At 40.5% G+C, this 27,218-nt stretch overlaps 1 protein-coding gene across 4 annotated transcripts in view; it reads right to left on the bottom strand.

The window, feature by feature from the left end:
- The window catches only part of LOC130920622 (uncharacterized), a 70,857-nt gene that overhangs the window by 3,621 nt on the left and 40,018 nt on the right, over positions 1 to 27,218 (bottom strand). Inside the window, exons 17-21 of one of the 4 annotated variants that reach the window (XM_057843979.1) lie at positions 20,088 to 20,261; positions 19,690 to 19,863; positions 19,292 to 19,465; positions 17,980 to 18,153; positions 16,992 to 17,906 (exon numbers count right to left, since the gene is read on the bottom strand). In XM_057843979.1, coding sequence (XP_057699962.1) covers positions 17,897 to 17,906; positions 17,980 to 18,153; positions 19,292 to 19,465; positions 19,690 to 19,863; positions 20,088 to 20,261 — 706 coding nt within the window. In that variant the 3' untranslated portion in view covers positions 16,992 to 17,896. Of the gene's footprint in view, positions 1 to 16,991; positions 17,907 to 17,979; positions 18,154 to 19,291; positions 19,466 to 19,689; positions 19,864 to 20,087; positions 20,262 to 27,218 lie in introns of those variants that run through there. The other 3 variants (XM_057843971.1, XM_057843988.1, XM_057843996.1) reach the window with 3 other exon arrangements.

Raw genomic sequence — 27,218 nt, 5'->3', positions numbered from 1 at the left:
CCTTTTGCTCGATTAATACAGGGTTGATGTGGGTCATTAAAAAGCATTTAAAGTCATTAACTGTTTCTTTGTGAAAATTCAGACCTTAAAAAGCATTAAACTACATGTTTGAGGGATTTAAAATTATGTAAACTTGATGAGATTTTTTTTTTAATTACATAATTTATTAGAGTTGCTGCTAACAGCAGCAGTGATTCTTTTGATTAGTTGACCGGATTCATGGAAGATTACAAACTGAAGGACCTCCTTACTTGAGGATTTTTAAGATGCAGTGTGGGCTGGCCAGTCCTTTCGAGAGGATCTCAACCCCCTCGTCAGACAGATTGTTCTCGCTCAGGTGCAGCTCTTGAAGATGGGAGGGGGTTACCTTCAGTGCCTCAGCCAATGAAACACATCCTTGCTGTGTGATCTTGCACTCTTCCAGCCTGCAACAAATAAGATAATTGCCTGAAGTCAAGAAGGGAACCTGCTTAAAGTGATGAAAGTTCTGCTGAAAGTAGCATTGTGTCTTCCTTTTCCTTGACTAATACAGGTTTGATGAGGGTCATTAAAAAGCATCAAAACTCTTTAACTGTTTTTTGGGGGGTGAAATTTCAGGCCTTAAAAAGCATTCAAAATGGTGTTGTACTTGTGTAGCACTTTTCCACTTTTCAAGGCTCTCAAAGCGCTTTACACTACATCGCCATCCACCTACTGTTGACGCAGCACCTGGAGCAATGTGGGGTTCAGCATCTTGCTCAAAGATACTTAGTCGAGTTCATCGGGTGAGAGAACTGAACCCACATCCTCTGGGTTGGAGGACAACTACTCTAATACTGAGCCATGCCACACCTTAAAAGATTAAAATGTAGGGAAACTTGACTGTTAAAAAAACAACTTTTTTATTTATTTATTTTTTTACATAATTTATGAGAGCTGCTGTGCAGTGATTCCTTTGATTAGTTAACGGGATCCATGGAAGATTACGAACTGTTACAGCTCCTTACTTGAGGACTTTTAAGATGCAATGTGGGCTGGCCAGTCCTTTTGAGAGGATCTCGACCCCTTCATCCAACAGATCGTTCCTGGTCAGGTCCAGCTCTTGAAGATGGGAGGGGTTTAACCTGAGAGCCTCAGCCAATGAAACACATCCTTTACTGGTGATTCCGCAGTGTTCCAGACTACAGCAAATGAGATAATTGCATGAAGAAGGGAACCCGGTAAAAGTGGTGAATGTTTGCTCAAAGTAACATCGTGTTTGCCTTTTCCTTGACTAATACAGGGTTGATGGGCGTCATTTAAAAGCATCCAAACTCATTAACCGTTTCTTTGTGAAAATCCAGGCCTTAAAAAGCATTCAACTCCATGTTTGAGGCATTAAAAATTATGTAAACTTGACAGGATTTTTTTATTCATTTATTATTATTACAAATTTTATTAGAGTTGCTGCTAACGGCATCACTGATTCTTTTGATTAGTTGACCAGATTCATTGAAGATTACGAACTGAAGGACCTCCTTACTTGAGGATTTGTAAGATGCAGTGTGGGCTGGCCAGTCCTTTCGAGAGGATCTCGACCCCATCATCTGACACATTGTTCCTGGTCAGGTCTAGCTCTTGAAGATGGGAGGGTGTTACCTTGAGAGCCTCAGCCAATGAAACACATCCTTTACTCGTGATCCTGCACCATGACAGCCTGCAACAAATGAGATAACTGCCTCAAGTCCAGAATGGAACATTGGTTAAAGTGATGACGGTTCTGATGGAAGTAACATTGTTGTGCTGTCTTCACAACACGTGACATGTGTTGAAGGAATTTAGTCCTCCCAGCCCAAACTGCACGGGGAGGCCGGCAACAGAACGGAAATGTGCTCCGTCGCTGACTCCCCCGAGGAGCCAGGCTAAGGAGGAAGCTAAACTCCGCGCGTTCCTGTGTTAACCCTTTGCACACTGACTCCATGTTTCAAAAGCTTGAAGAACACTCGCCGAAAACAGGTTGACAATTTATTCGTCGACAATGGTCAAAAACAAGGCAAAAACAGACGACGGAGGGACAATTCTGGATCCAAAACAAGGCTACATGTTTCCGAGCAGAAGAAAATCTGTCTTATCTCAGTGTCCAGTCTTTTTGAAGTCTTTGCTGACGCGGGTCCCGTCGAAGGCGTTTCTGGGCGTTGCTTTGGGGCCGCCCCCGCTGTGGCCGGTTTTGGGCGGTTTAGGTTCGTGCGCGGATTGGGACGCCCGCTATCAACTTTGCTGTCCGGGCTGGTGGTGCTTGTTTTAGGACAAAGCGCTTTGTCCTTGGAGTTTGCTGAGAGCAGATTCCCCGAGTATGTGCGTCACTCTTGTGATAAGACGGCATTGTGTATCTCTATTTCTTCTCATTAAACTATGGTGTGCTATTTATTTTATATTAGTAGTGTAGTCCTACCGTAAATATGAAAATGATACACATTTCCTGATTAATTATATTACGTGTGTTAGCCTAATGCAAACAGTTAGACGGTGCCTACGAAAACCTGTACCATATGTATGTGTTAGACTATATATGTGTTAGACTAATGCAAACAGTTATATGGTGTGTGCGATGACGATATCGTTTCCCCTTCATTCCCCCTCTCGAGCCCCGACAGGGGATCGAAAAAACATGGATGTGGCCTTAGAACTTAGCTTTGTCAAGTGGTGGAAGAAATGTAGCAATTGATGAACAGTTTAAACAGGGATGTGCGAAATTTGTCCCCCTCAGGACTCCTGTTAAGTACTCTTTAAAACAATATGATACCGCCTCAAAGGGTTAATCCTTGGTTGTCTTCGGTCCCGTGGCTATAGGCATCAGCTCACAGTGCCCTCTTTGTACAGGTGCATTGAGACCGATTTTTCATGATCAAATAGACGGGCTACCCATCAAGTTATTCCTGTCGCTAGGAAAAATGAGATATACATTCAGTTAAATTAAATTAAATTAAATTAAAATAAATAAAAATAAAGTTAATCTTTAGTTAAGAAAAATGAGAGACACACTAAGCTAAATTTGGTCCATTGAATAACAACCTTTAAATCAGGAAAAGTGAGAACCGTACTGAGTTAAATTTTGGTCCAGTAAATGAAAATTTAAGTGCCCCTCTTTTCACTTCCGTAACGTTAGGGTCAACCACCACCTGTAGTAAGAGGGAACTGTGCGCAGCCCTGAAGAAAAAGGAATGCAACAGTGTGTCAAACATCTCAGAACAGCTTTTAAATGAAGAAAAAGAACAGCACTGACAAACTACTACATCTAAAAACATAACACAGCAAAAACATTCCCCCATTGACTAGAGAATGGTGAAAAAGCGGTACTGTACAAAAGCGGAATGTTGCCATACAGAAAAACTTGGACACCATGAACTCGAAACTCGAAATAAACGTCTTCACCCCTTACCAGTTGTTGAAAATGATGGACACAGACGCCTGTAGGCAAACTTTATTCCACCCCAATTAAAGAAAAACTTTATTCCGCCCCATTGACCAAAAAATGAATAAATATCCTAATCAAAAGTATATAAAAATAATAAAAGTTATATTCTCCACCCCAAATGACAAATATGGCTAAAGGCTAAAGAATAAAACTGGGACTTAAAAATGGCACAAATCTACCGAGTACTATGATTTAGAACCTAACGAAAAAATAGTAGTCTTTGAACAAAAATCCCAAGAACGAAAATGAATCTATGGTGATTGTGGAGATGTAAAACAATCCAGTGATATGACATGTGTCGAGGAATTACAAAACCCAAATGTGACTGCAAAAGATCGAAAAAATGTGACGGAAAAAATAAACCCCACTACATAAACAATGTGTATTCCCACCACTTACCAACAACGCCAGGGGCACCTTTCCACACCACATTTCTAACAGCAACATCCGCATGTGAAATCAATAAAAGGGAAAAAGGAAAGAAAATCCAAACCTTTTAGCGAAAAAATAATATTACAAAGAACAAATAAACGAGAGCACTATAGCGACAGGGACCATGACGCTAAACCTATTTATTTCCATAATCAATTGTCGCTTCCTAGGACATGGGTCGTATGGGAATTTGTTTATTTTCTCCCAGTCCGGATCCGTCATGGTTGCCCCCCACCCTAGTGGATCCTAGTGTAGCTGTAATCTGTTCAACTCAAAAGAATACAGAGCCTCCAACATATTTTAAAACACTCCCTAATTAAAGCATAGAACGACTTTGCCTTTGTGTAGAACACAAACAATGAGCTTAAGGTGTCTAAAATATAATGCGGTACCTACAGGAAAGTTAATCATTAGAAAGTGAAAATAAAATAATAAAAGTAAAGAATCTTAATCAAATACATCTGGGACTATGTGGTGTACTTAAAATATGCCACGTACTCACATGTTTTAGTTTTTTTCCTAATGCTTGTCGAGACGTCTGAGGCACGGTAGTCTCTCTAACATTTAAATACTTTCTCAAATTCAAAAAGACCGGAAAACATTCACCCCGACGAAACACATCATCGTCAGCTGGGGTGAGTATAAAACCGTGGGGACAGTCGTGACGGCTGTCCCTTGGCGATGAACCATTATTTTGTGAGCACCTGTTCTCACACAGCCACCAGCTCACGGCTCGTGCGGTACCGCAGTCACAGCCCTGAGGGAATAGGTGGGGTCTGGAATCAAACCTTTGATCCTCCAACCATTGGCGATCCCTTCTCCCACCCGCGCAACCGGTGGTCCGTGTGCCGGTGCGATGGCTCCGCTTGTCACACCCAGTTCCAGCCCTGCTAGCGTTCAGGGCGAATGTCCTCCCATCCTGTCAACATACACATCTGGTGTTTCAGGGGATCGATAAACAGAAATAAGGATAAACTTAAGAATAGACAATTTGTCATACTTACTTATCATAACTGGGCCTATTTGTAACCTTACCACCTGAAACGTCCCAACCGCACCAGTCTCAAAACTCCAACATGTGATGTGGCAGATTATTATCCTTAAACCTTGAAATCTTTTGGGAAACAATGTGGTCAGGGAAAACTTTAGATCGTTGTAATGGCCTCTGCGTGCTCCTAAAATATGTCGTGCTATTAAAGCTAAGTGAGATTATGAATAGTATTATGTTTATAATAATTTACTGTTTGTTGGGCCTAAGAACTATGTTTAGAGTTGAACAGACTGTACAAGTCAATAAAAATTTACAGTTGTCCGCATCCATATTAACTTTCAGTAATAATGTTGGTGTTATCTTGGCCCACTTAACCCCCTCTAGCCATGCCCACAATTGCAATTGTAAGCATGGCTATATCACTCATAGCTACTACTCAAAGTGCATTATGAATACCCAGTACATGTTATCATTCCCAAGTTACATCAGCTTGTGTGATACCCCAATTATCTAGACCAAATCAAAAACTATCCCCTATATGGTGGTCTAAATGCCATTATTTGAGATTCTTTTTTTTTTTTTTTTTTTTTTACCAATAAGCTTAATAAATATTGATCGTCAACAACCCTAGTCACAAGGAATCATTTTGTCGAAGGATGGAAGTTATACATTCATTTCTACGGTGTGTGGTTGTCTACTACACGTTTAAACTGTTCACTGGTTACCATTGCAACAATCAACACAAAAACATTTATATGTCTTATTATTTCCAGTTTACAAACCCCTCATGTCAAATTCAGATCCCAAACAAAGCCACTCAGCAATAATTAAAATATTTATGTCTTGGAAAGTGATGCCTTTTCCTTTGTTCCTTATGTCGTTCAAAATATGTATCTTTCTCCCCTTTTGTGAAACAATTAGGCCCCCCGAAAATATTTGCAAAATAACAAACCAGTGAATAGGATCAATAGAATAAATGCAAGCCAACCAGTTTGACTTTTTATGAAAAATGGAAAAAGAATAGAAATAGATAAATAGAATTTTTAGAAAAATTCTAAAAAAATGAAAAATACAGTTAGCACAGACATGGAACTAAACAACACTTTCTCCACTCCTCCTTTTTTTTTTTTTTTTTTTTTTTTTTTAAAGATTATTCAAGTCCTTAAAAATAAAAAATCTGTTCCATAAAGGTGTCCCAAGGAATGGAAAAATATCCCATGAGAGTCATTCATCAAAAGATCAAAAACAAAAATCCAAAATGAAAACATAAAAATTGTCTTATACTGGGGAAATTGTATTTATAGGCAGTAGACTTGGAAAGGTATTCTGAAATTAAATTAACTCATCTCTAGATTCTGTCTCATTATCGTTGTATCGTTCGAGTATTATTCTTAACTTTTAACATAAGCAACTTCCCCAGCATAATAAATTGCATTTGGCACGATGCCCGTGTTTGTTTACGTTCTCAAATGTAATTCCTCCCCTCTTATGTAATTTGTTAATTCGATTCCTACTGTGGTCTTTCTCTTAAAAAATTGGTTGCTAATTTCCCCTATAATTTCAAAGCACAAAATTTCCCTACATTGGTCTTGTCTTTTCATCCCAGATCATGAAATTGGTGAAAATGTCTTATTCCCCTTTTTTATTTTATTTTATTCATTTCTTGATTTCTTTTTTGCAAGGATAGCCCAATTCTATCCGCAGGTGACCCAAAAGATTATATTTTAGTGAGGACTGTCTTATCTATTGTTTTACCAAAACAACCAGAGACTTGAGCTTGAGATGACCCACTTTAAAACTTTGCTCTCTCCTAAACTTTAACCCTTTAGGCAAGGCATCTCAAACTTAAATTAGCTTCTATAGACTCCAAATTAAACGGAACTACAAAATAACTCCAAAATCAGTTTTACGAAAGTGCAAAAGGAAAGGAAAATATACTAAATGAAATTATTTCCTTCAAGTGTCAACAATGAAAAGAAAATATCCAAGTTAAGATAAAAATAAAAACTAATAAGACTTACTATTTATCTCATTCTGGGAACGTTATCTCCGATGTAAATTTGGAATCGTGATAAGTGTTATGAAAGAACCATTTGCTTTTTTTTTTTTTTTTTTCAAAGATGTTCTAGTTACTTTAAGGGGTGTTATGAATGTCAATTAGCTCAAATATTTACAATTCTTATATTGCATTGTTACATGTTTTATTGTGGCCCCCTATTTGATAATTTGTCAATTAACTTTGGTCATGGCCTGTCTCGACAAAGTTGGCCACTTATTTCCTACTCTATTTTCATAACAGCAAAAATTAGTTCAATTTTAATTGTCTTCTTATATCAAAACTAAAATCAATAAAGTTATCCTGTTGTTCTTTGGATCCCAGCTGAATTCACGACAGCCAATTCTATCAACATGTGATCCAAAAGTGACACTTTCCCCATATTCATCATGCTTGAATCCCCTAAAAATTACATTTCAAACTATTCGTCATACTAGAAGCGAGCCATGATATCAATTCCCCGTTACTAATTTTAAGGTGTTCTTTGCTGGTTCGGTTTGCATGTTTGTTATTCTAATAATTGTAAGTTCGTGGTTGAACGCATCACTTTAATATTCTTTTGTTTCTCTACATTCTTTTGTGAATAAAAATCTTCTTGTTAGAAAAAGCTTTTTTTTTTTTTTTTTTTTTTTAAATCTATAACTTTACCAAACATCCAGGGACTTCAGCCCTCCTTGCTCTGCTTGGCCTGAACAAGAGCAAGAGGGGCCTCCCGCCCATCGGCCCGCGCACCTCATTTTGAACACTGTGTTCCTTTTCTAATCAGATCTACTGATTTTTTAGAATTTTTTACATATTGTCCCTTTTTTGGCTCTCAATTTTATCTTAAAATGTTAAACAAGGACTGGAAAATTCCCAGCTTCAATTCTAGCCTCCCCTTATAATCAATTTTGGCAAACAACCCAGCGGATGCCGTCGAGGACCCCATGTTGCAAATAGGGGCCACCGACGGCCCGCCCTCCTTATTTTGAACACAGTGTTCTTTTCTAATCAGATAGCCCAACTCCAGGCGCCATGCCAACGGCTGTCTCCCAGAACGTTAACAGGGGCGCTTCCTATTTTTTCGGCTTCATTTCGAACAACACTAAGCAAAACAAAACGTCCACTTACTTTAACAAGAGACTACACGACACAACAACTCGTCTAATTTCTTCCCTGTACCCTCACAGCCCTCCTTAGCGCATTCATATAGCCATTTGTCACGGGTCCCTGACCTAAATCTCCGCTGGGCGAATGTGTTCATGGCCATGTTTATTGTTCTGCTTACCGCAAGCAGCGAGGCCCTCTTTGCTGTTGGGCGTCACTTCCAACAGCGGGCTTAATACCTTTATTCTTTTTTAAGGGGGGACCACTTCCTAGGGCCTCCACAACCCAGCTCTCAAACCTCCGACTCGTCAGCCCTGAGGTGCGGAACCGCTACGTTCCAGTCCCGGTGGCTTTGGCCCGGCCTGACGCTGCCCGCCAGCCAAACCACCACAACCTTCAGGACAAGTATATGTCTATCCAAATTTATATGTATACCTCTAAATATACATATAAATGCATACACATATTGCGCGTAACAGACCCCTCATCTAACTTAAAAAGTGGGTCGTCGCATCTACTCTATACTCAAATATACATGCCCATATCTATCCCATACACATATCTTTGTATGTATATGCATACATGCGCATGTATATATTACGTATGTCCCACCACATCAAATCGGGAAACAACAACCTGTTGTCTAGGAGCCAACCAGCCTGAGCGGGAGGGAAACGCTGTGTCCCAACCTGTGGTTGGGAAGCGCGAGTGGGGAGGGTGAAGTTGATAAAGGGGTGGGGGTCTGGTGTTCACGGAAGATTGGTGTTTAAGTATTTTCTAAATTATTGTTCTTTTATTTAATATTTAGGAATGAGTAGCCAGTAACTGGCTAATGGTTTTTTAGTTTTTAGTCTTAGAGTGTTTTTTTTTTTTTTTTTTTTTTTTTTTTAGTATTTTCTAAATTATTGTTCTTTTATTTTTTATTTTAGCAGGATCCTCTTACATATTTATTTTAGCATTTTATTTAGTATTTGTGATATAATTATAGTATTTTAGTATGTAGGAAAGGAATGGAGAGGGTCGCGCGGTTGCGAGCGCACATAGACGTGCGCGCGCAAGTGCGCGCGACAGGCGCAGGCAGCGGCTCACAACCTCTTTTGTGTTGTTAAGTTTCTCGCAATTTAATGAGGCTCCGGGGACACCGCTTCCTAATAACCTAAGCTTGTCCTGTTTTTTTTCTTTTTTTTTTTTTTTTTTTTTTTTTTTTTTTTTCCTTCGCCCAGCCTAAACTACGCGACGCATGGCGTATATGTTGCACTCTTTCTGAATCTACCCCTCTAGTGCTAAGACTAATGAAGACTGATGTTACACTACACTTGTTTCCCCTTATTCCTTCAACCGAATGCACAAATCACAGTTAGACAAAACACAAAATGGTCGAAGGTCGCTTCAAGCCAACTTTCACCCGCCTTAAATTATGACAAAACGTCTTTTTACCTTTTCGGCTTTTAGCGGTGCACCTAAAAGGGCTCCAGTTGACTCTTCCGCAGCCGTTCGTCCATCCCCTCCGTCGTCTGGGCCTATCACGTCGTCAAACCATCACGTCGGGTCACCAACTGAAGGAATTTAGTCCTCCCAGCCCAAACTGCACGGGGAGGCCGGCAACAGAACGGAAATGTGCTCCGTCGCTGACTCCCCCGAGGAGCCAGGCTACGGAGGAAGCCAAACTCCGCGCGTTCCTGTGTTAACCCTTTGCACACTGACTCCATGTTTCAAAAGCTTGAAGAACACTCGCCGAAAACAGGTTGACAATTTATTCGTCGACAATGGTCAAAGACAAGGCAAAAACAGACGACGGAGGGACAATTCTGGATCCAAAACAAGGCTACATGTTTCCGAGCAGAAGAAAATCTGTCTTATCTCAGTGTCCAGTCTTTTTGAAGTCTTTGCTGACGCGGGTCTCGTCGAAGGCGTTTCTGGGCGTTGCTTTGGGGCCGCCCCCGCTGTGGCCGGTTTTGGGCGGTTTAGGTTCGTGCGCGGATTGGGACGCCCGCTATCAACTTTGCTGTCCGGGCTGGTGGTGCTTGTTTTAGGACAAAGCGCTTTGTCCTTGGAGTTTGCTGAGAGCAGATTCCCCGAGTATGTGCGTCACTCTTGTGATAAGACGGCATTGTGTATCTCTATTTCTTCTCATTAAACTATGGTGTGCTATTTATTTTATATTAGTAGTGTAGTCCTACCGTAAATATGAAAATGATACACATTTCCTGATTAATTATATTACGTGTGTTAGCCTAATGCAAACAGTTAGACGGTGCCTCCGAAAACCTGTACCATATGTATGTGTTAGACTATATATGTGTTAGACTAATGCAAACAGTTATATGGTGTGTGCGATGACGATATCGTTTCCCCTTCACTAGTAATTCATTCATTCATTCATTCATTTTCCATGCCGCTTATTCCCCACGAGGGTCGCGGAGGTGCTGGAGCCTAGCCCAGCTAACTTCGGGCAGTAGGCAGGGGACACCCTGAATTGGTTGCCAGCCAATCGCAGGGCACAAGGAGACACACAACCTTTCACGCGCACATTCACACCTACGGACAATTTAGAGTGTTCAATCAGCCTACCATGCATGTTTTTTGGGATGTGGGAGGAAACCGGAGTTCCCGGAGGAAACCCACGCAGGCACGGGGAGAACATGCAAACTCCACACAGGAAGGCCGAAGCCCGGGATTGAACCCTTGATCTCAGAACTGTGAGGCAGACGTGCTAACCACTCAGCCACCGTGCCGCCATGTCCTAGTATTGTTATGTCTTATCTACATGACCCTGACATTTAAGGTTTTCTTTGCTTTTTCTGCTCGCATGTCTGTTATTCTAATAATTGTAAGTTTGTGGTTGAACGCATCAATGTAATAGTCTTTTGTCTCTCTTCATTCTTGTGAGTAAAAACCATTTGTTAGAGAACGTTTATTTAATCTATGACTTTACCAAACATCCAGGGACTTCAGCCTTCTTAGTTTCTTAACCTGCATTGAAAGGAAGTATCAGTTTTTCACCATGCTCTGAAAAAAGTTTATCAAGCTATCATTTATGTTATACTTCTTCACAAACCCATTTCAATCTTTGGTCAAGAATTACAAAACTATTGCTATTCTTTTTGGTACTGGGTTTCTGGCCGGAGCTGGAATTGCCGATCCCGGGTGATCAAGCCGAGGCTGACACGCCAGCCCTGCCGAATAGAACCAGTTTCATTGTTTTTAAGCAATTTAAGCGGCTTTTGTAATTTTAAAGCATTCTATCATATTCAATCAAGCTCACGGGTTTATTTTCCTCTAATGCCGCCTCTTCTTCACTTTATTAGCTTTTCATCTCGAGTTCTATTCTAAGATTGTTTTTTCATTAGACTGTCAATTTGATATCACCAATAGTAAAATGTGCTTGAATGTTGCCCTCCTTGCTTTGCTTGGCCAGAACAAGAGCAAGGGGGGCCTCACGCCCACCTCATTTTGAATACTGTGTTCCTTTTCTAATCAGATCTACTGTTTGTTTTTTGTTTGTTTTTTTAACATGTTTTCCCTCTTTGGCTCTCAATTTCATCTTAAATAGTTAACAAAAAAGACTGGAAAATTCCCCGCTTCAATTCTAACCTCCCCTTATAATTAATTTTGGCAAAAACCCAGCGGATGCCGTCGAGGACCCCATGTTGCAAATAGGGGCCATCGCCGGCCCGCACTCCTTATTTTGAACATGTGTTCTTTTCTAATCAGGTTGCGCAACTCTAGGCGCCATGCCAACGGCTGTCTCGCTGAACGTTAACAGGGGCGCTTCCTATTTTTTCGGCTTTATTTCGAACAACACTAAGCAAAACAAAAACGTCCACTTACTTTAACAAGAGACTACACGACACCCTAGCAACTTAACATTGAAGCAACAACAGTGGCAGCCCACCCCGGCTTCCCCATTTTAATTGTCACTTTTCTTGTCATGGCCAATTTTAGTGCATTTGTACAACCATCCATCCCGGGTCCCTAACCTATATTTCCGCTGGGCGAATCCACTCATGGCCATGTTTTTGCTCCCACAGCAAAATCGTTTTCCTGCTTACCGCAAGCAGCGAGGCCTACTTTGCTGTTGGGCGCCACTCCAACAGCGGCCTTAACTTATACATTTTTCTATCTTTTTTTGAGGAGGGACCACTTTCTAGGGCTTCCACTACCCCGTTTCAGGGGAGCCCAGCACACAACCTACGCCTCGTCAGACGTGAGGTGGGGAACCGCCACGTTCCAGTCCCGGTGAATTTGACCCAGCCTGACGCTGCCCGCCAGTCAAACCACTTTGTTTTGGACAAGTATATATGCCTATCCATATACAGTGCCTTGCAAAAGTATTCGGCCCCCTTGAATCTTGCAACCATTCGCCACATTTCAGGCTTCAAACATAAAGATATGAAATTTAATTTTTTTGTCAAGAATCAACAACAAGTGGGACACAATCGTGAAGTGGAACAACATTTATTGGATAATTTAAACTTTTTTAACAAATAAAAAACTGAAAAGTGGGGCGTGCAATATTATTCGGCCCCTTTACTTTCAGTGCAGCAAACTCACTCCAGAAGTTCAGTGAGGATCTCTGAATGATCCAATGTCGTCCTAAATGACCGATGATGATAAACAGAATCCACCTATGTGTAATTAAGTCTCCGTATAAGTGCCCCTGCTCTGTGATAGTCTCAGGGTTCTGTTTAAAGTGCAGAGAGTATTCTGAAAACCTAGGAACACGCCAGGCAGGTCCGAGATATTGTTGTGGAGAAGTTTAAAGCCGGATTTGGATACAAAAAGATTTCCCAAGCTTTAAACATTTCAAGGAGCACTGTGCAAGCCATCATATTGAAATGGAAGGAGCATCAGACCACTGCAAATCTACCAAGACCCGGCCGTCCTTCCAAACTTTCTTCTCAAACAAGGAGAAAACTGATCAGAGATGCAGCCAAGAGGCCCATGATCACTCTGGATGAACTGCAGAGATCTACAGCTGAGGTGGGAGAGTCTGTCCATAGGACAACAATCAGTCGTACACTAATCTGGCCTTTATGGAAGAGTGGCAAGAAGAAAGCCATTTCTCAAAGATATCCATAAAAAGTCTCGTTTAAAGTTTGCCACGAGCCACCTGGGAGACACACCAAACATGTGGAAGAAGGTGCTCTGGTCAGATGAAACCAAAATTGAACTTTTGGGCCACAATGCAAAACGATATGTTTGGCGTAAAAGCAACACAGCTCATCACCCTGAACACGCCATCCCCACTGTCAAACATGGTGGTGGCAGCATCATGGTTTGGGCCCGCTTTTCTTCAGCAGGGACAGGGAAGATGGTTAAAATTGACGGGAAGATGGATGCAGCCAAATACAGGAACATTCTGGAAGAAAACCTGTTGGTAGCTGCACAAGACTGGCACAGAGATTTATCTTCCAACAGGACAATGATCCAAAACATAAAGCCAAATCTACAATGGAATGGTTCAAAAATAAACGTATCCAGGTGTTAGAATGGCCAAGTCAAAGTCCAGACCTGAATCCAATGGAGAATCTGTGGAAAGAGCTGAAGACTGCTGTTCACAAACACTCTCCATCCAACCTCACTGAACTCGAGCTGTTTTGCAAGGAAGAATGGGCAAAAATGTCAGTCTCTCTCTCGATGTGCAAAACTGATAGAAACATACCCCAAGCGACTTGCAGCTGTAATTGGAGCAAAAGGTGGCGCTACAAAGTATTAACGCAAGGGGGCCGAATAATATTGCACGCCCCACTTTTCAGTTTTTTATTTGTTAAAAAAGTTTAAATTATCCAATAAATTTTGTTCCACTTCACGATTGTGTCCCACTTGTTGTTGATTCTTGACAAAAAATTAAAATTTTATATCTTTATGTTTGAAGGCTGAAATGTGGCGAAAGGTTGCAAGGGGGCCGAATACTTTTGCAAGGCACTGTATATGTATCTTCTATGTATACATATAAATGCATACACATATTGCGTGTAACATCCCCCTCATCAGATCGGAAACCAACAAACACAATGAGCTTGCAATTGTCAATTCCTCGCAATCTGACTACAACTCGGGGGTACCCGCCAGCTAAACTAACATACATATACATACCCATTCATATCCCATACATATATATTTTAGGGCTGTCAAACGATTAAAAATTTTAATCGAGTTAGCTACAGCTTACAATTATTCATTCATTTTCCATGCCGCTTTTCCTCACGAGGGTCGCGGAGGTGCTGGAGCCTATCCCAGCTAACTACGGGCAGTAGACAGGGGACACCCTGAACTGGTTGCCAGCCAATTGCAGGGCACAGCTTACAATTAATTATTCGTAATTAATCGCACTATAAACCATCTATAAAATATGCCAGATTTTTCTGTAAATTATTGTTGGAATGGGAAGATAAGACAAGATGGATATATATTCACCAGACGGTACATAAGTACTGTATTTGTTTATTATACCCATAAATGAACAAGATGGCATTATTATTAACATTCTGTTAAAGCGATCCATGGCTAGAAAGACTTGCAGTTCTTAAAAGATAAATGTTTGTATAAGTTATAGAACTTTTATATTAAAACCCCTCTTAATGCTTACGTTTTAATAAAATTTGTAAAATTTTCAATCGAAAAATAAACTAGAAGCCCGCCATTGTTGTCAATAATTACACAATGCTCATGGGTGCTGAAGCCCATTAAATCAGTCGCACCCAAGCACCAGCAGAGGGCGACAAAACTCCAAAACACACAAGTAACAAGGCGACATTGCACTGTGCTGTCATTTTAATGTTTGAGCGGAGCCTCTGCGTTAATTGGTCAAATATTTTAACGTGATTCATTAAAAACTAACAATTACCGCCCGTTAACGCGATAATTTTGACAGCCCCAATATATTTATGTATGTATGCATATATGCGCATGTATATATTACGTGTGTCCCACCAAATCAAATCGGGAAACAACAATCTCGTGATTGTGTCGCCCGGACACCAACCCGCATGTATGGGAGGGAAGGGAAGCGCTGTTTCACAACCTGCAGTTGAGAAGCGCGGGGGGTGGGAGGGGAGGGGGCGACTCACAACCTCTTCTCAATTATTGTCTCTCGCAATTTAATTGGTTTCCGGGGACACCCGCTTTCTAATCTAAACTTGTCCTTTTCTTTTTTTTTTTTTTCTTTCGCCCAGCCTAAACTACAAAGCGGATGGCGTACTTCATGCACTCTCTATGAAGCTACCCTTCTAGTGTTAAGACTACTGTAACGCAACTAATTCCCCGTGTGCCTTCAATCGAATGCAACAATCACCGTTAGACAAAACACAAAATGGTCGAAGGCCGCTACAAGTCAACTTTCACCCGCCTCGACCAAACGTCTTTTTACCTTTAGAAAGGGCTTCAATTGACTCTTCCACAGCTGCTCGTCCACCCCCTCCGTCGTCTGGGCCTATCACGTCGGGTCGCCAACTGTTGAAATTCGCCTCCCCAGACAAGCCGCACGGAAACAGCGACAGCTGAACAACGTGCCGCTCTGCCGATGCTGCCTCCGCGCGCGCCAACCAGAAAGGCAGAACTTCGCGCGTTCACCTCTGATATTAACACTTTGTACTGACTCCATGTTCCAAAAGTTTGAAAAAGACTCGCCGAAAGCAGGATGACAATTTATTCGTCGACAATGGTCAAAAACAAGGCAAAAACAGACGATGGAGGGACAATTCTGGATCAAAACAAGGTTACATGTTTCCGAGCAGCAAATCTGTCTGATCTCAGTGTCCAATGTTTTTTAAGTCCGTGGGCCGGCCGAAGGTGTGTCCAGGCGTTGCTTTGGGATCATCCCTCTCTGGCCGGTTTCGGGCTGTTTAGGTTCGTGCGTGGATGGGATGTGGTTGCCACAGCGACCGACGCTAGACTTGACGTCACAAGCGCCTGCTATCAACTTTGTTATCCGGGCAGCCACCACTTGTTTTAGGACAAAGCGCGCTGGTCTTTGTCCTTTTTTGTTTGTCGGTAGGACTGATTGCCAGAGTTTGGTGCGTCAATCTTGCTCGTGGCGCACACGTTTTGGGCTTCTGTGATAAGATGGCGTTGTGTATCTATTCTGTTTCTTTAAACTATGGTGTGCTATTTATTTTACATTAGGTGTGTTAGAGTAGTGCAGTCCTACAGTGAAAATGAGAAATGATACTATTCCCTGATTGATTATGCATGAATTGTGATTCCCTCCCTAAATTTAACTCATTGGCTGCCAGTGATGGCACTGGAAGTCCAATCCATATTGACTGGGAGACACTGGAGAAAAACTCCTACTCAGTTTGTGGTAAAAAAATTCACTCCAATCCATTTTTCAGAAGCCATTGCCTTTTGTTCATTTACATTGATTTTAGCTAATCTGTCAAGCGCCACAGAATATTGTGTTTGATGGCTACACAAACCCAAAAAACAGAACAACTGGATTCCAATCTTGAATCATGAAAATCATTTTTTTCCTACACTTTTCCGTTCTTTAGGTATGAGCAGTTGAAAATCAGCAAGTATTTTTTCTATACAGTTTTGAACGCTAACCTAAGTGTTTTATATAACACATCTTTGGGAGTGAATGAGTTTATTAATTTGGTTTGAGATTTGTTGTTGGGTTTTCTTATATGCAATTATTTTTGGATTTGCTTTTTTTGTTGTTATTTGCATATATTTTTTAAATTAGCAATAAAAAAGAAGCCAACAAGTTGCTACCATTTTTTTCCACTCCAATAATGTCTCTGTGAACGCATTTGCTGCCATTGACGAACAAATATTTTGAAAATTTGAACAGATGTTTTCTTTTCCTATCCATCCTCTCGGGACATTAGAGGAGACCCAACCCTTTGCACTGAAAGGGCTCATCCGGCAGCGTCAATGAGGCGGGTAGTGATGCATATATTTTTTTTTCCCGGGACATTGACTTTTGGAGAAAAAAAAAAGTACTTTTAACAGTAGTTTCACCACACCAAACATTTCACTTGAATAGATGTGTGAAGAAAATATGCTACTCTTGCAACTTTGGCATACACCAGTCGTTTGTTACTTTTCCAAAGTTGGGTAGAGAAGCCGAAAATTGTACCCAAGAATGAGCATTACTTCCAAATAATATGACTCAAGTTAAAGAAAAAGGGGTCATCCATTAAATGCACTCAAGTAAAACATATTTGGTTAAAAGAACTCATATACTGCTTATCATTTCTTTTTAAAAAACATATAATCAGAGTCGTGTTACTTATCATTGTAATTCTTCTCATTGTATTGGAGACTCGACCTCCTGACCTTCCTGCATTTCAATCAAGTCAACAAAATGAAACGTTTCCAGTGTATTGATTCAAGTTATTTTTGAATTTTTAGATGATTTTTAAAAACGTTTATTTCAAGTTAGGGTTTTCATGTTCTCATACACAACAACATATTGCACAAAAAAGTGAAAATGATCAAATTTAAAACAACTATGTCGAAACGAGCAAAACTATTTTAGGTGTACGTATCACATTTTCTTTTAAATTTGTGAAAAACATAAGTTAACCCTTTAAAGGGTACTTATTGAACTCACTGGCTGCCATTGATGATGCTCTAGAGTCCAATCCATTTGGACAGCCCCTTCCAGTACAAATGGATGAATACAACTGCCAGCAGTTTGGTGGGAACATCGTAGACCTTCCGCTTGAACTCCACCTCCATGTGGCTGCAAAGAACCCGACGACAACCTCCCCGAATTCTGTGAGCGAGGCCGCTTTGCCCGTAGCGCCGACACCCGGTCCTCTTGCGATCGTCGGAGAGTACACAAGACCGAACTAAATCTGAAGGAGACCAAATGGACTCGACATCTTCTAATAATGAACATTTGGAATGACTCGCCCTTCTTGACGCCAAGGACCAAACGTTTTTCTTAGATACACCTGAAAAAAGACACAAACAATAGGTATTGAACATGAATTTACACTCTGATAAGCAACATTGTTTAGATCTTACCTGACAGTCTTCAGGCTATAGCTGGGGTCCTCCTTGATGTCCAATAAGACCCTCTTTCCTTTTTCCTCTATTCGATTGTTCCAGAGATTCAATTGTTGAAGATGGGAGGGGTTTAACTTCAGAGCCTCAGCCAATGAAACACATCCTTTATTGGTGATCCCACAGCAGGTAAGCCTGCAACAAATGAGATGATTCCCTTTAGTCAAGAAGGGAACCTGCTGAAAGTGATGAAGGTTCTGCTGAAAGTAGGGGTGCATGATATCCATTTTTTGAAACCGATACCGATAACTTCCTGCTCCTCAAGGCCGATACCGATATGATATCCGATAATATATATACATTTTTTCAATGTATATTCACCTGAGTTTTTGAACAAATGTAGGTCAAAAATACTAGTGGTTGATTCAATATAGATTTGCCTTTACTGAACAAGAATTTTCATGATGACATGAACATTATAATAATGAACAAACGAAGGCAAGAACAGTTTTGACTCCAAATAAACTGTCCATATTCATTTTTCAAAAAATTATAAAATTATAATAAATATATAATTATAAATATAATTTGAGTCAATCACAATCAGTCAATATCATTGATGATGTGTTCCCCTGAACAATGAACACTTATGCTTAACAAACATATACCCAACAGGTATTGTGCTTTGTCAGCAGATAAAACATTTGGTGCAACAGGAGAGGAGACTTCTGTCGTCTTGGTCCATGGAACAACTTTCTTAACCTGGCAATTACATATCAATAACCAAAAGACTTCTCGAGAACTTGTAAACATAACACTGTAAAGTGCAAACATTTGCTAATTGCCATAGTAAGGTTTATAACTCAGTGAAGGAAAAATGCGGCCTCTAGAACAGTAATAAAACTGCATACTGGCAAAACAGAAGTGGAAACCAACGCACACATCCCAATCCGACAATGTGCCAAAAATATTATGAAATGGCCCGATAACATATATTGTTATCGGATTTATTGGGATGACGTCATAATTCCTATTATCGAACCGATAATTATCGTGCGCCTCTAGCTGAAAGTAACATTGTGTCTGCCTTTTCCTTGACTGATACAGGGTTGATGCGGGTCATTAAAAAGCATTAAGTCATAAAATGGATTTTGTGAAAATTGGGGCTTTAAAAAGGATTAAACTAAATGTTTCAAAGCATTTCAAATTATGTAAACTTGGCAGGATTTTTATTTTTTAACATAATTGATTCTAGTTATGCTAACAGCAGCAGTGATTCTTTTGATTAGTTGACCAGATTCAAGGAAGATTACGAATTGAAGGACCTCCTTACTTGAGGACTTTTAAGATGCAGTTTGGGCTGGCCAGTCCTTTCGAGAGGATCTCAACCCCCTCGTCCGACAGATTGTTGCTGTCCAGGTCCAGCTCTTGAAGATGGGAGGGGGTTACCTTGAGTGCCTCAGCCAATGAAACACATCCTTTACTGGTGATCCAGCAGTGTTCCAGACTAAAGCAAATGAGATAATTGAGATCAAGAAGGGAACCTGCTTAAAGTGATGAAGGTTCTGCTGAAAGTAACATCGTGTCTCCCTTTTCCCTAATACAGGTTTGACGAGGGCATTAAAAAGGCTATATTACATAATTTGCGAGAGTTGCTGCTAATAGCAGCAGTGATTCCTTTGATTACTTAACGGGATCCATGGAAGATTACGAACTGTTATAGCTCCTTACTTGAGGACTTTTAAGATCCAGTTTGGGCTGGCCAGTCCTTTTGAGAGGATCTCAACCCCCTCGTCCAATAATCTGTTGAAGCTCAAGTCCAGCCCTTGAAGATGGGAGGGGGTTACCTTCAGTGCCTCAGCCAATGAAACACATCCTTTACTGGTGATCCCGCAGTGTTCCAGACTAAAGCAAATGAGATAATTGAGATCAAGAAGGGAACCTGCTTAAAGTGATGAAGGTTCTGCTGAAAGTAACATTGTGTCTCCCTTTTCCCTAATACAGGTTTGACGAGGGCATTAAAAAGGCTATATTACATAATTTGCGAGAGTTGCTGCTAATAGCAGCAGTGATTCCTTTGATTACTTAACGGGATCCATGGAAGATTACGAACTGTTATAGCTCCTTACTTGAGGACTTTTAAGATGCAGTGTGGGCTGGCCAGTCCTTTTGAGAGGATCTCGACCCCTTCACCCGACAGATCGTTCCTGCTCAGGTCCAGCTCTTGAAGATGGGAGGGGGTTACCTTCAGTGCCTCAGCCAATGAAATGCAACCTCGCTGAGTGATGCTGCACCCTGACAGCCTGCAACAAATGAGATACAGTGCCTTGCAAAAGTATTCGGCCCCCTTGAATCTTGCAACCTTTTGCCACATTTCAGGCTTCAAACATAAAGATATGAAATTTAATTTTTTTGTCAAGAATCAACAACAAGTTGGACACAATCGTGAAGTGGAACAACATTTATTGGATAATTTAAACTTTTTTAACAAATAAAAAACTGAAAAGTGGGGCGTGCAATATTATTCGGCCCCTTTACTTTCAGTGCAGCAAACTCACTCCAGAAGTTCAGTGAGGATCTCTGAATGATCCAATGTTGCCCTAATTGACCGATGATGATAAATAGAATCCACCTGTGTGTAATCAAGTCTCCGTATAAATGCACCTGCTCTGTGATAGTCTCAGGGTTCTGTTTAAAGTGCAGAGAGCATTATGAAAACCAAGGACACACCAGGCAGGTCCGAGATACTGTTGTGGAGAAGTTTAAAGCCGGATTTGGATACAAAAAGATTTTCCAAGCTTTAAACATTTCAAGGAGCACTGTGCAAGCCATCATATTGAAATGGAAGGAGCATCAGACCACTGCAAATCTACCAAGACCTGGCCGTCCTTCCAAACTTTTTTCTCAAACAAGGAGAAAACTGATCAGAGATGCAGCCAAGAGGCCCATGATCACTCTGGATGAACTGCAGAGATCTACAGCTGAGGTGGGAGAGTCTGTCCATAGGACAACAATCAGTTGTACACTGCACAAATCTGGCCTTTATGGAAGAGTGGCAAGAAGAAAGCCATTTCTCAAAGATATCCATAAAAAGTCTCGTTTAAAGTTTGCCACAAGCCACCCGGGAGACACATCAAACATGTGGAAGAAGGTGTTCTGGTCAGATGAAACCAAAATTGAACTTTTTGGCCACAATGCAAAACGATATGTTTGGCGTAAAAGCAACACAGCTCATCACCCTGAACATGCCATCCCCACTGTCAAACATGGTGGTGGCAGCATCATGGTTTGGGCCTGCTTTTCTTCAGCAGGGACAGGGAAGATGGTTAAAACTGACGGGAAGATGGATGCAGCCAAATACAGGAACATTCTGGAAGAAAACCTGTTGTAATCTGCACAAGACCTGAGACTGGGACGGAGATTTATCTTCCAACAGGACAATGATCCAAAACATAAGGCCAAATCTACAATGGAATGGTTCAAAAATAAACGTATCCAGGTGTTAGAATGGCCAAGTCAAAGTTCAGACCTGAATCCAATCGAGAATCTGTGGAAAGAGCTGAAGACTGCTGTTCACAAACACTCTCCATCCTACCTCACTGAGCTCGAGCTGTTTTGCAAGGAAGAATGGGCAAGAATGTCAGTCTCTCGATGTGCAAAACTGATAGAAACATACCCCAAGCGACTTGAAGCTGTAATTGGAGCAAAAGGTGGCGCTACAAAGTATTAACGCAAGGGGGCCGAATAATATTGCACGCCCCACTTTTCAGTTTTTTTATTTGTTAAAAAAGTTTAAATTATCCAATAAATTTTGTTCCACTTCACGACTGTGTCCCACTTGTTGTTGATTCTTGCCAAAAAATTAAAATTTTATATCTTTATTTTTGAAGCCTGAAATGTGGCGAAAGGTTGCAAGGTTCAAGGGGGCCGAATACATTTGCAAGGCACTGTATATATTTTTTGAAAATATTTTTAAAATTTGAATTATATATATATATTTTTATTGAAGTGTCACATTTTTGTCGAGCAAAAAGTTTTGAACTCATTTATTTGAAGTACTAAAAGTTTTGAACGCACTTTTTTTTTTTTTTGTAAAAAAAAGTTTGGATTGAATTATTTTCACACAAAGATCACACTTCGCCGCTACTTCCGACATGTTTGAGTGACAAGTGACTCCGCCAATGGCGTAAGCCATAGAAGCATGATGACCATTCCGCGACACGGGACCCTCCAAGGCAGAGGTTGCGCTAGACTTTTTCGTTGTCTGTCATTTTGACTGACAGGGTCATAAAAATCCGGTCATAATCTATTTTTACCCATCACTTAAATTTTTCAAATGATGATAATGACATTGTGGTGACCCTTTGTTTGGCATAATTCACCTTCCGTACTTGTGTGTCCATTTGGCCGAGCGTGTTAGCGGCTACGACACAGTCACGTGACAGCGACACTTAAGAGCCGCGCGCGTTCCGGTGTTGTGCCGAAAAATAGCCACCCCGCGTGAAATGTCCCCCCTGACGGGAACGCTCATTTATAACACTTTATTGAGGTGAAAACATCAAATGTTTTCATGGATGCATTACAGCAATGGATTTACGACTGTAAAATCAGTTTTAAATAAATTAATTGGACAAAATACTAGTACTTTAATTTAGTAACAAATCGTGGACTGGGCCACATAACCCATCTTTGAACAGAAATGTATTAGTAAAACAGGTTTTCACGACCATATCTCAATGGCAATCACACAGGTATGATATTTATCAGTTCAAGCAGAGTAAAATAATACATATATTCACGGTACAAGAAAATCGTTTCCATGTCCATCGATTGGTAAGAAAAAGCTGTACGAGTGACGTGTGGGCGCTCAATACTAAAATAATTAACAAATAAATCAAATAAACACTCAATAAAGCATTATAAATAAGCGTTTCCGTCAGGGGGGACATTTCACGCAGGGCGGCTATTTTTCGGCACAACACCGGCTTGAATAGAGACTTCACAGAGAGCAGCAGAGCTCCAGCGGCTGGACACAGCAATTCCAGCTAACAAGACTCTTCACATTGCATACCGCTTCAACATATTCAATAGCATTTAGTTTTAATTCATTTTAAATTAATATTCTGTCCGAACAAGCTTAACAGAGAATCCACACCGTGCCATCACACATCAAGCAGATGAATATGGAACTTGCGGAACTTTTTCTCCGCAGTGACAAAAACAGCTGACTGTGGCCCCAGTAAGTAGGCTACATTATGGAACAATGAAATTAACAGTTCACCTGCTGTGGCCTGAACGGAGTCTTACACCTTCCTCCTGGTGCGCATGGACTTGAATTGCGCGCCCGCTTGTGCAGTCACTGTTTTTTCACCTCTTTTATCAACACCATCGTCGTTTTGGGGCTTTTTGAAGAAACTTCGGACACTCAGTTGCCTTGACATTTTTCAGAGTAAGGCCAACGACGTCATGCATCAAGAGAGACAATAGCTAATTAATATGCTCACTCGCCACCCTGTGGTCTGGGGTGTGAATTGCAACCTGTCAAAATGACAGGTGGACTTCAGTTTCCGTCACCGTTTTTAAAAATCGGTCAACGACGGAAAATATTCGGTTAACGCGACCCCTGCTCCAAGGAGGTGATCTCGGGGTCCTATCAGTGTACTGCGACAGGGCACCGTACCGTCGCGGGCACTCCGGTGAGATACCGATGTCACACCCCCGCCCCGGCGCGGAGGCCAGTCGCTTATAGTGTTGTATCGGTCGTGAACGATTCGTTCTTCTTGAACGAATTGTTTGGAGGAACGAGACAGAACTAATCACCTTCTGCACTGATTAGTTCTTAAGGAAGTTGGGAGTCGGGACTTGCGTGGGAGGGCGTGGAGCAAGCGGCACCGTCTGACATCGCGCATGACCAATCAGACGCCAGCCTCATTGTGGACAGGGGGAGGGAGCGGAAACAGAATCAGAGCGTCCGTCACTCACTTCCACGTGTGGCCAATAAGCAGCCAGCTTACAGGCGGGGGGCAAGACTAAGTTATGTCACTTCCCGTTCAGTGACTCGGTCCTCCGGCTCCTGACCGAGATTGCTGCTAACTTGACTTTGCAGTCACGCAGTGAACGAGTCAAAAAGCGAAAGGAAAGGACTTTGTCGCATATTTGTTAATGTGGAGCCTATCATGTGCTGCTCAAACACACAAAAACACCACGCAAACCGAGCGAGGATGGTTGAGTGTACTACTTTTCTCAACAAACCCGGGACTACATATGACAAATTTACAGTAGTTTAAAATTATTTTGCCTGGAGCTATGAAGCAAACAAAAGGTGAGCTGCGGACGCGTCACGGCAGCGCAGGGGTGAGAGAACTGTCAATCTATGGTGGCTTTCTTACCTCATCTGTGCACAGCAAAATTAATATTTAGTGTAATCGCTATAATACTGATTTGCAATGAAACAGTATATACATAATTTTCCCCCCGAGTTTTTTATTTTTTCCGTGTCAAGTGTTGGTTGGTTTGACTAATGAATTTCCATCCGTCCATCCTGCGCTACTCAACCGGCCAAAACAACACAAGCAGGCACGGGTGATGTCGCAATATGTCTCCATTTTTCTTAACAGACTGATGAGAGTGGATAGGCGACACTGTAAAGACGAAACAATTATTTCTCGTCAGCATTTGACGATCTGAGATGAGGGGACGACAGAAGAGCTGACTGGATTATATATTTATTAATACCAGTGCTGCCCTGCGATTGGCTGGCAACCAGTTCAGGGTGTCCCCTGCCTACTGCCCGTAGTTGGCTGGGATAGGCTCCAGCACCTCCGCGACCCTCGTGAGGAAAAGCGGCATGGAAAATGAATGAATGAATGAATAATACCAGTGCAAAAATAATATTACAATAAGATCCTCTTAATATTGATTTGAAATGAAACTTTTTTTTTGTATCAAAATTTAGTACTCTTTTCATTTCAGAGCAACACATTTGACAACCAGCTATTTACACTTTAGTTTTAATAATAGTTACCAAAAATAATATTGATGAGCATAAAAACACAACCGAGCGTCAGGTAAATATAATGTGTTGGTCCTTCCACATTTAGAAATTAAACCTTCGATTTCTCTTTCTATTCGCGTGACAGCATGTCACGGAGGGTGGTAGCGGCAATGTGATCAAGATCCTGCTAGAGAAAGACGCCCCGGTTGAACGCCGATTGCCATCCGTCACGTCAGGGCAGCGGGTCAAGTTTCCCATGTTGAATCACATTAAGCAGCAGGCTCCGAGCCGAGCCAGGTCCGATGGCTGGCTGGAACCCTGGTGGCCATTATTCTCGTTTCATCATGCTTTTATGGCTTACGCAATTGGCGGAGTCACTTGTCACTTAAACATGTCAAAAGTAGCGGCAAAGCTGGATCGTTGTGTCAAAATGATTCAATCAAAACTTTTTTTACTTAAAAAAAGTGCATTCAAAACTTTTAGTACTTCAAATAAATGAGTTCAAAACTTTTTGCGCTCCCGAAAAATTGACACTTCAATTAAAAAAAAAAAAAAAATCTTTCAATTAAAAAAAAAAAATCAAATATATATATATATATTTATATATGTTTTTTTTTTTTTTTTTTTTTTTTTAGGGAAGGGCAATTTTATTTTTGCAAATGATTTTTGTCTTTGATTGAAAATAGTTTTTTGATTGAAGCAACTTTTCCTGGGATTGAATGATTTAGACACAAATGTCCTACTCACAATATGGCCCAAACGCAAAAAGGATTACTTTAATCAAAGAAAACAATTTCAATGAAAAATGAAGTGATCAAATGAAAATTTCAGAGTTTCAAATATTTTTTCGCATTCAAATTTTTTTTTTCTATGATTGAAAATTTTTCATTTTTGATTGAAGTGATTCTTCTTTTGAAAATATTTTTTTTTCTGTTTGAAGCAAATTATTTTTTTGATTAAATAATAAAAACACAGTTGTCCTAGCCAAAATGTGGCCCAAACGCAAAACTAAGTTACTTCAATCAAAAAAGGTTGTTTCAATCCAAAAAAAAAAAAAAATTTAAAGAAAAAGTTTTCAAATGCATTTTTTGTTTCAAATTTATTTTTGCAAACACGTTTTTTTTTTTAATCGAAGTGACTTTTTTTCTTTAAATTGAAAATATATATTTCGATTGAAGTGACTTTTTTGTTGTTGTTGTAGCAGTTTTTTTTTTTTTTTGCTTGAATAATAAAGACACAAATCTACCTCCATACTTCAGGAGAAGTGTCCTCCTGTATGTGTATTCGACTATCCTAACGTTAATTAAACTGAGAAATACAGTGAACTCTGCTCAGCTGAAAGAAATGTAGTGAACTAAGGTTTACCCCCTTCGTCCCAATTTTTTGCTTATGTGGTCTTAAGCAGCCCAAAGGAGCTTTCATTTTTTGTTGAGTTTGGCTGTGCTTGTGGACAAAAGCAGTCGTTCTTTTCCTAAAGGAAGGCTCTTTTTTTATTTATTTTTATTATTCCCTGACTAAGAATTTTTGTTATATTTCGTTTATTTATACAGACAATTTTGAGTGGAATTAAGACATTTATTTTTTTGCATTCCCGAATAATTAAGAGATGATTAACAATTTTGTATTTTTATATTTTAATACGCAAATTTCTGTTCAAATATTGCAATTTAAATTTCCGAATGAAATCCAGACATTTATTCTGGAAGTTTTCAAAATGTTTCTTTTGTAGTTTTTGAAAACAAAGGTTTAAATCAGTGTAAATCTATGAGAAATGGGTGAAATTATCTGCCAGTGCTTCAAGTAAATTTTAATCAGATTTTCTAAAGTAAGTAAAATAGCTAGCTGAAAATAAGCTTAACAGACTTATTTTAAGCAAAAAGCCTATATATTTAATCTTTAAAAAACTTGTCAGAAATGTTCTTCATTCATATATTGTAAAGATACACGATAATATCGGTGACCGATAATTATCGGCCGATAATGGCATTTATGACGTCACACAGATAATCCAGATAATAAAAAATTCAACCGATAATGTAATCCGATAATTATATACTTGATTTAGCCTCCAAATGTGCACAACCGAAGAATTCAGCACGCCGCCTCCTCAACCCCTCCCCTCTCTGAAGCCCCTGAGGGAGGAGGGGTTGAGGAGGCGGAGTTACACGCCAAGAAATAGTTGAATATTATGGCGGCTGTTACTAAAAAAACGATGCTCTCGCCATTTGCGAAACATGGACCGCAGAAGTTCCAAGAGGCCGAAAGA

Source organism: Corythoichthys intestinalis, chromosome 1 (assembly GCF_030265065.1).
Source record: "Corythoichthys intestinalis isolate RoL2023-P3 chromosome 1, ASM3026506v1, whole genome shotgun sequence".
Taxonomy (NCBI): Eukaryota; Metazoa; Chordata; class Actinopteri; order Syngnathiformes; family Syngnathidae; genus Corythoichthys; species Corythoichthys intestinalis.
The sequence above is the reverse complement of the archived record's forward strand: the minus strand, read 5'-3'. Positions and strand labels throughout refer to the sequence as shown.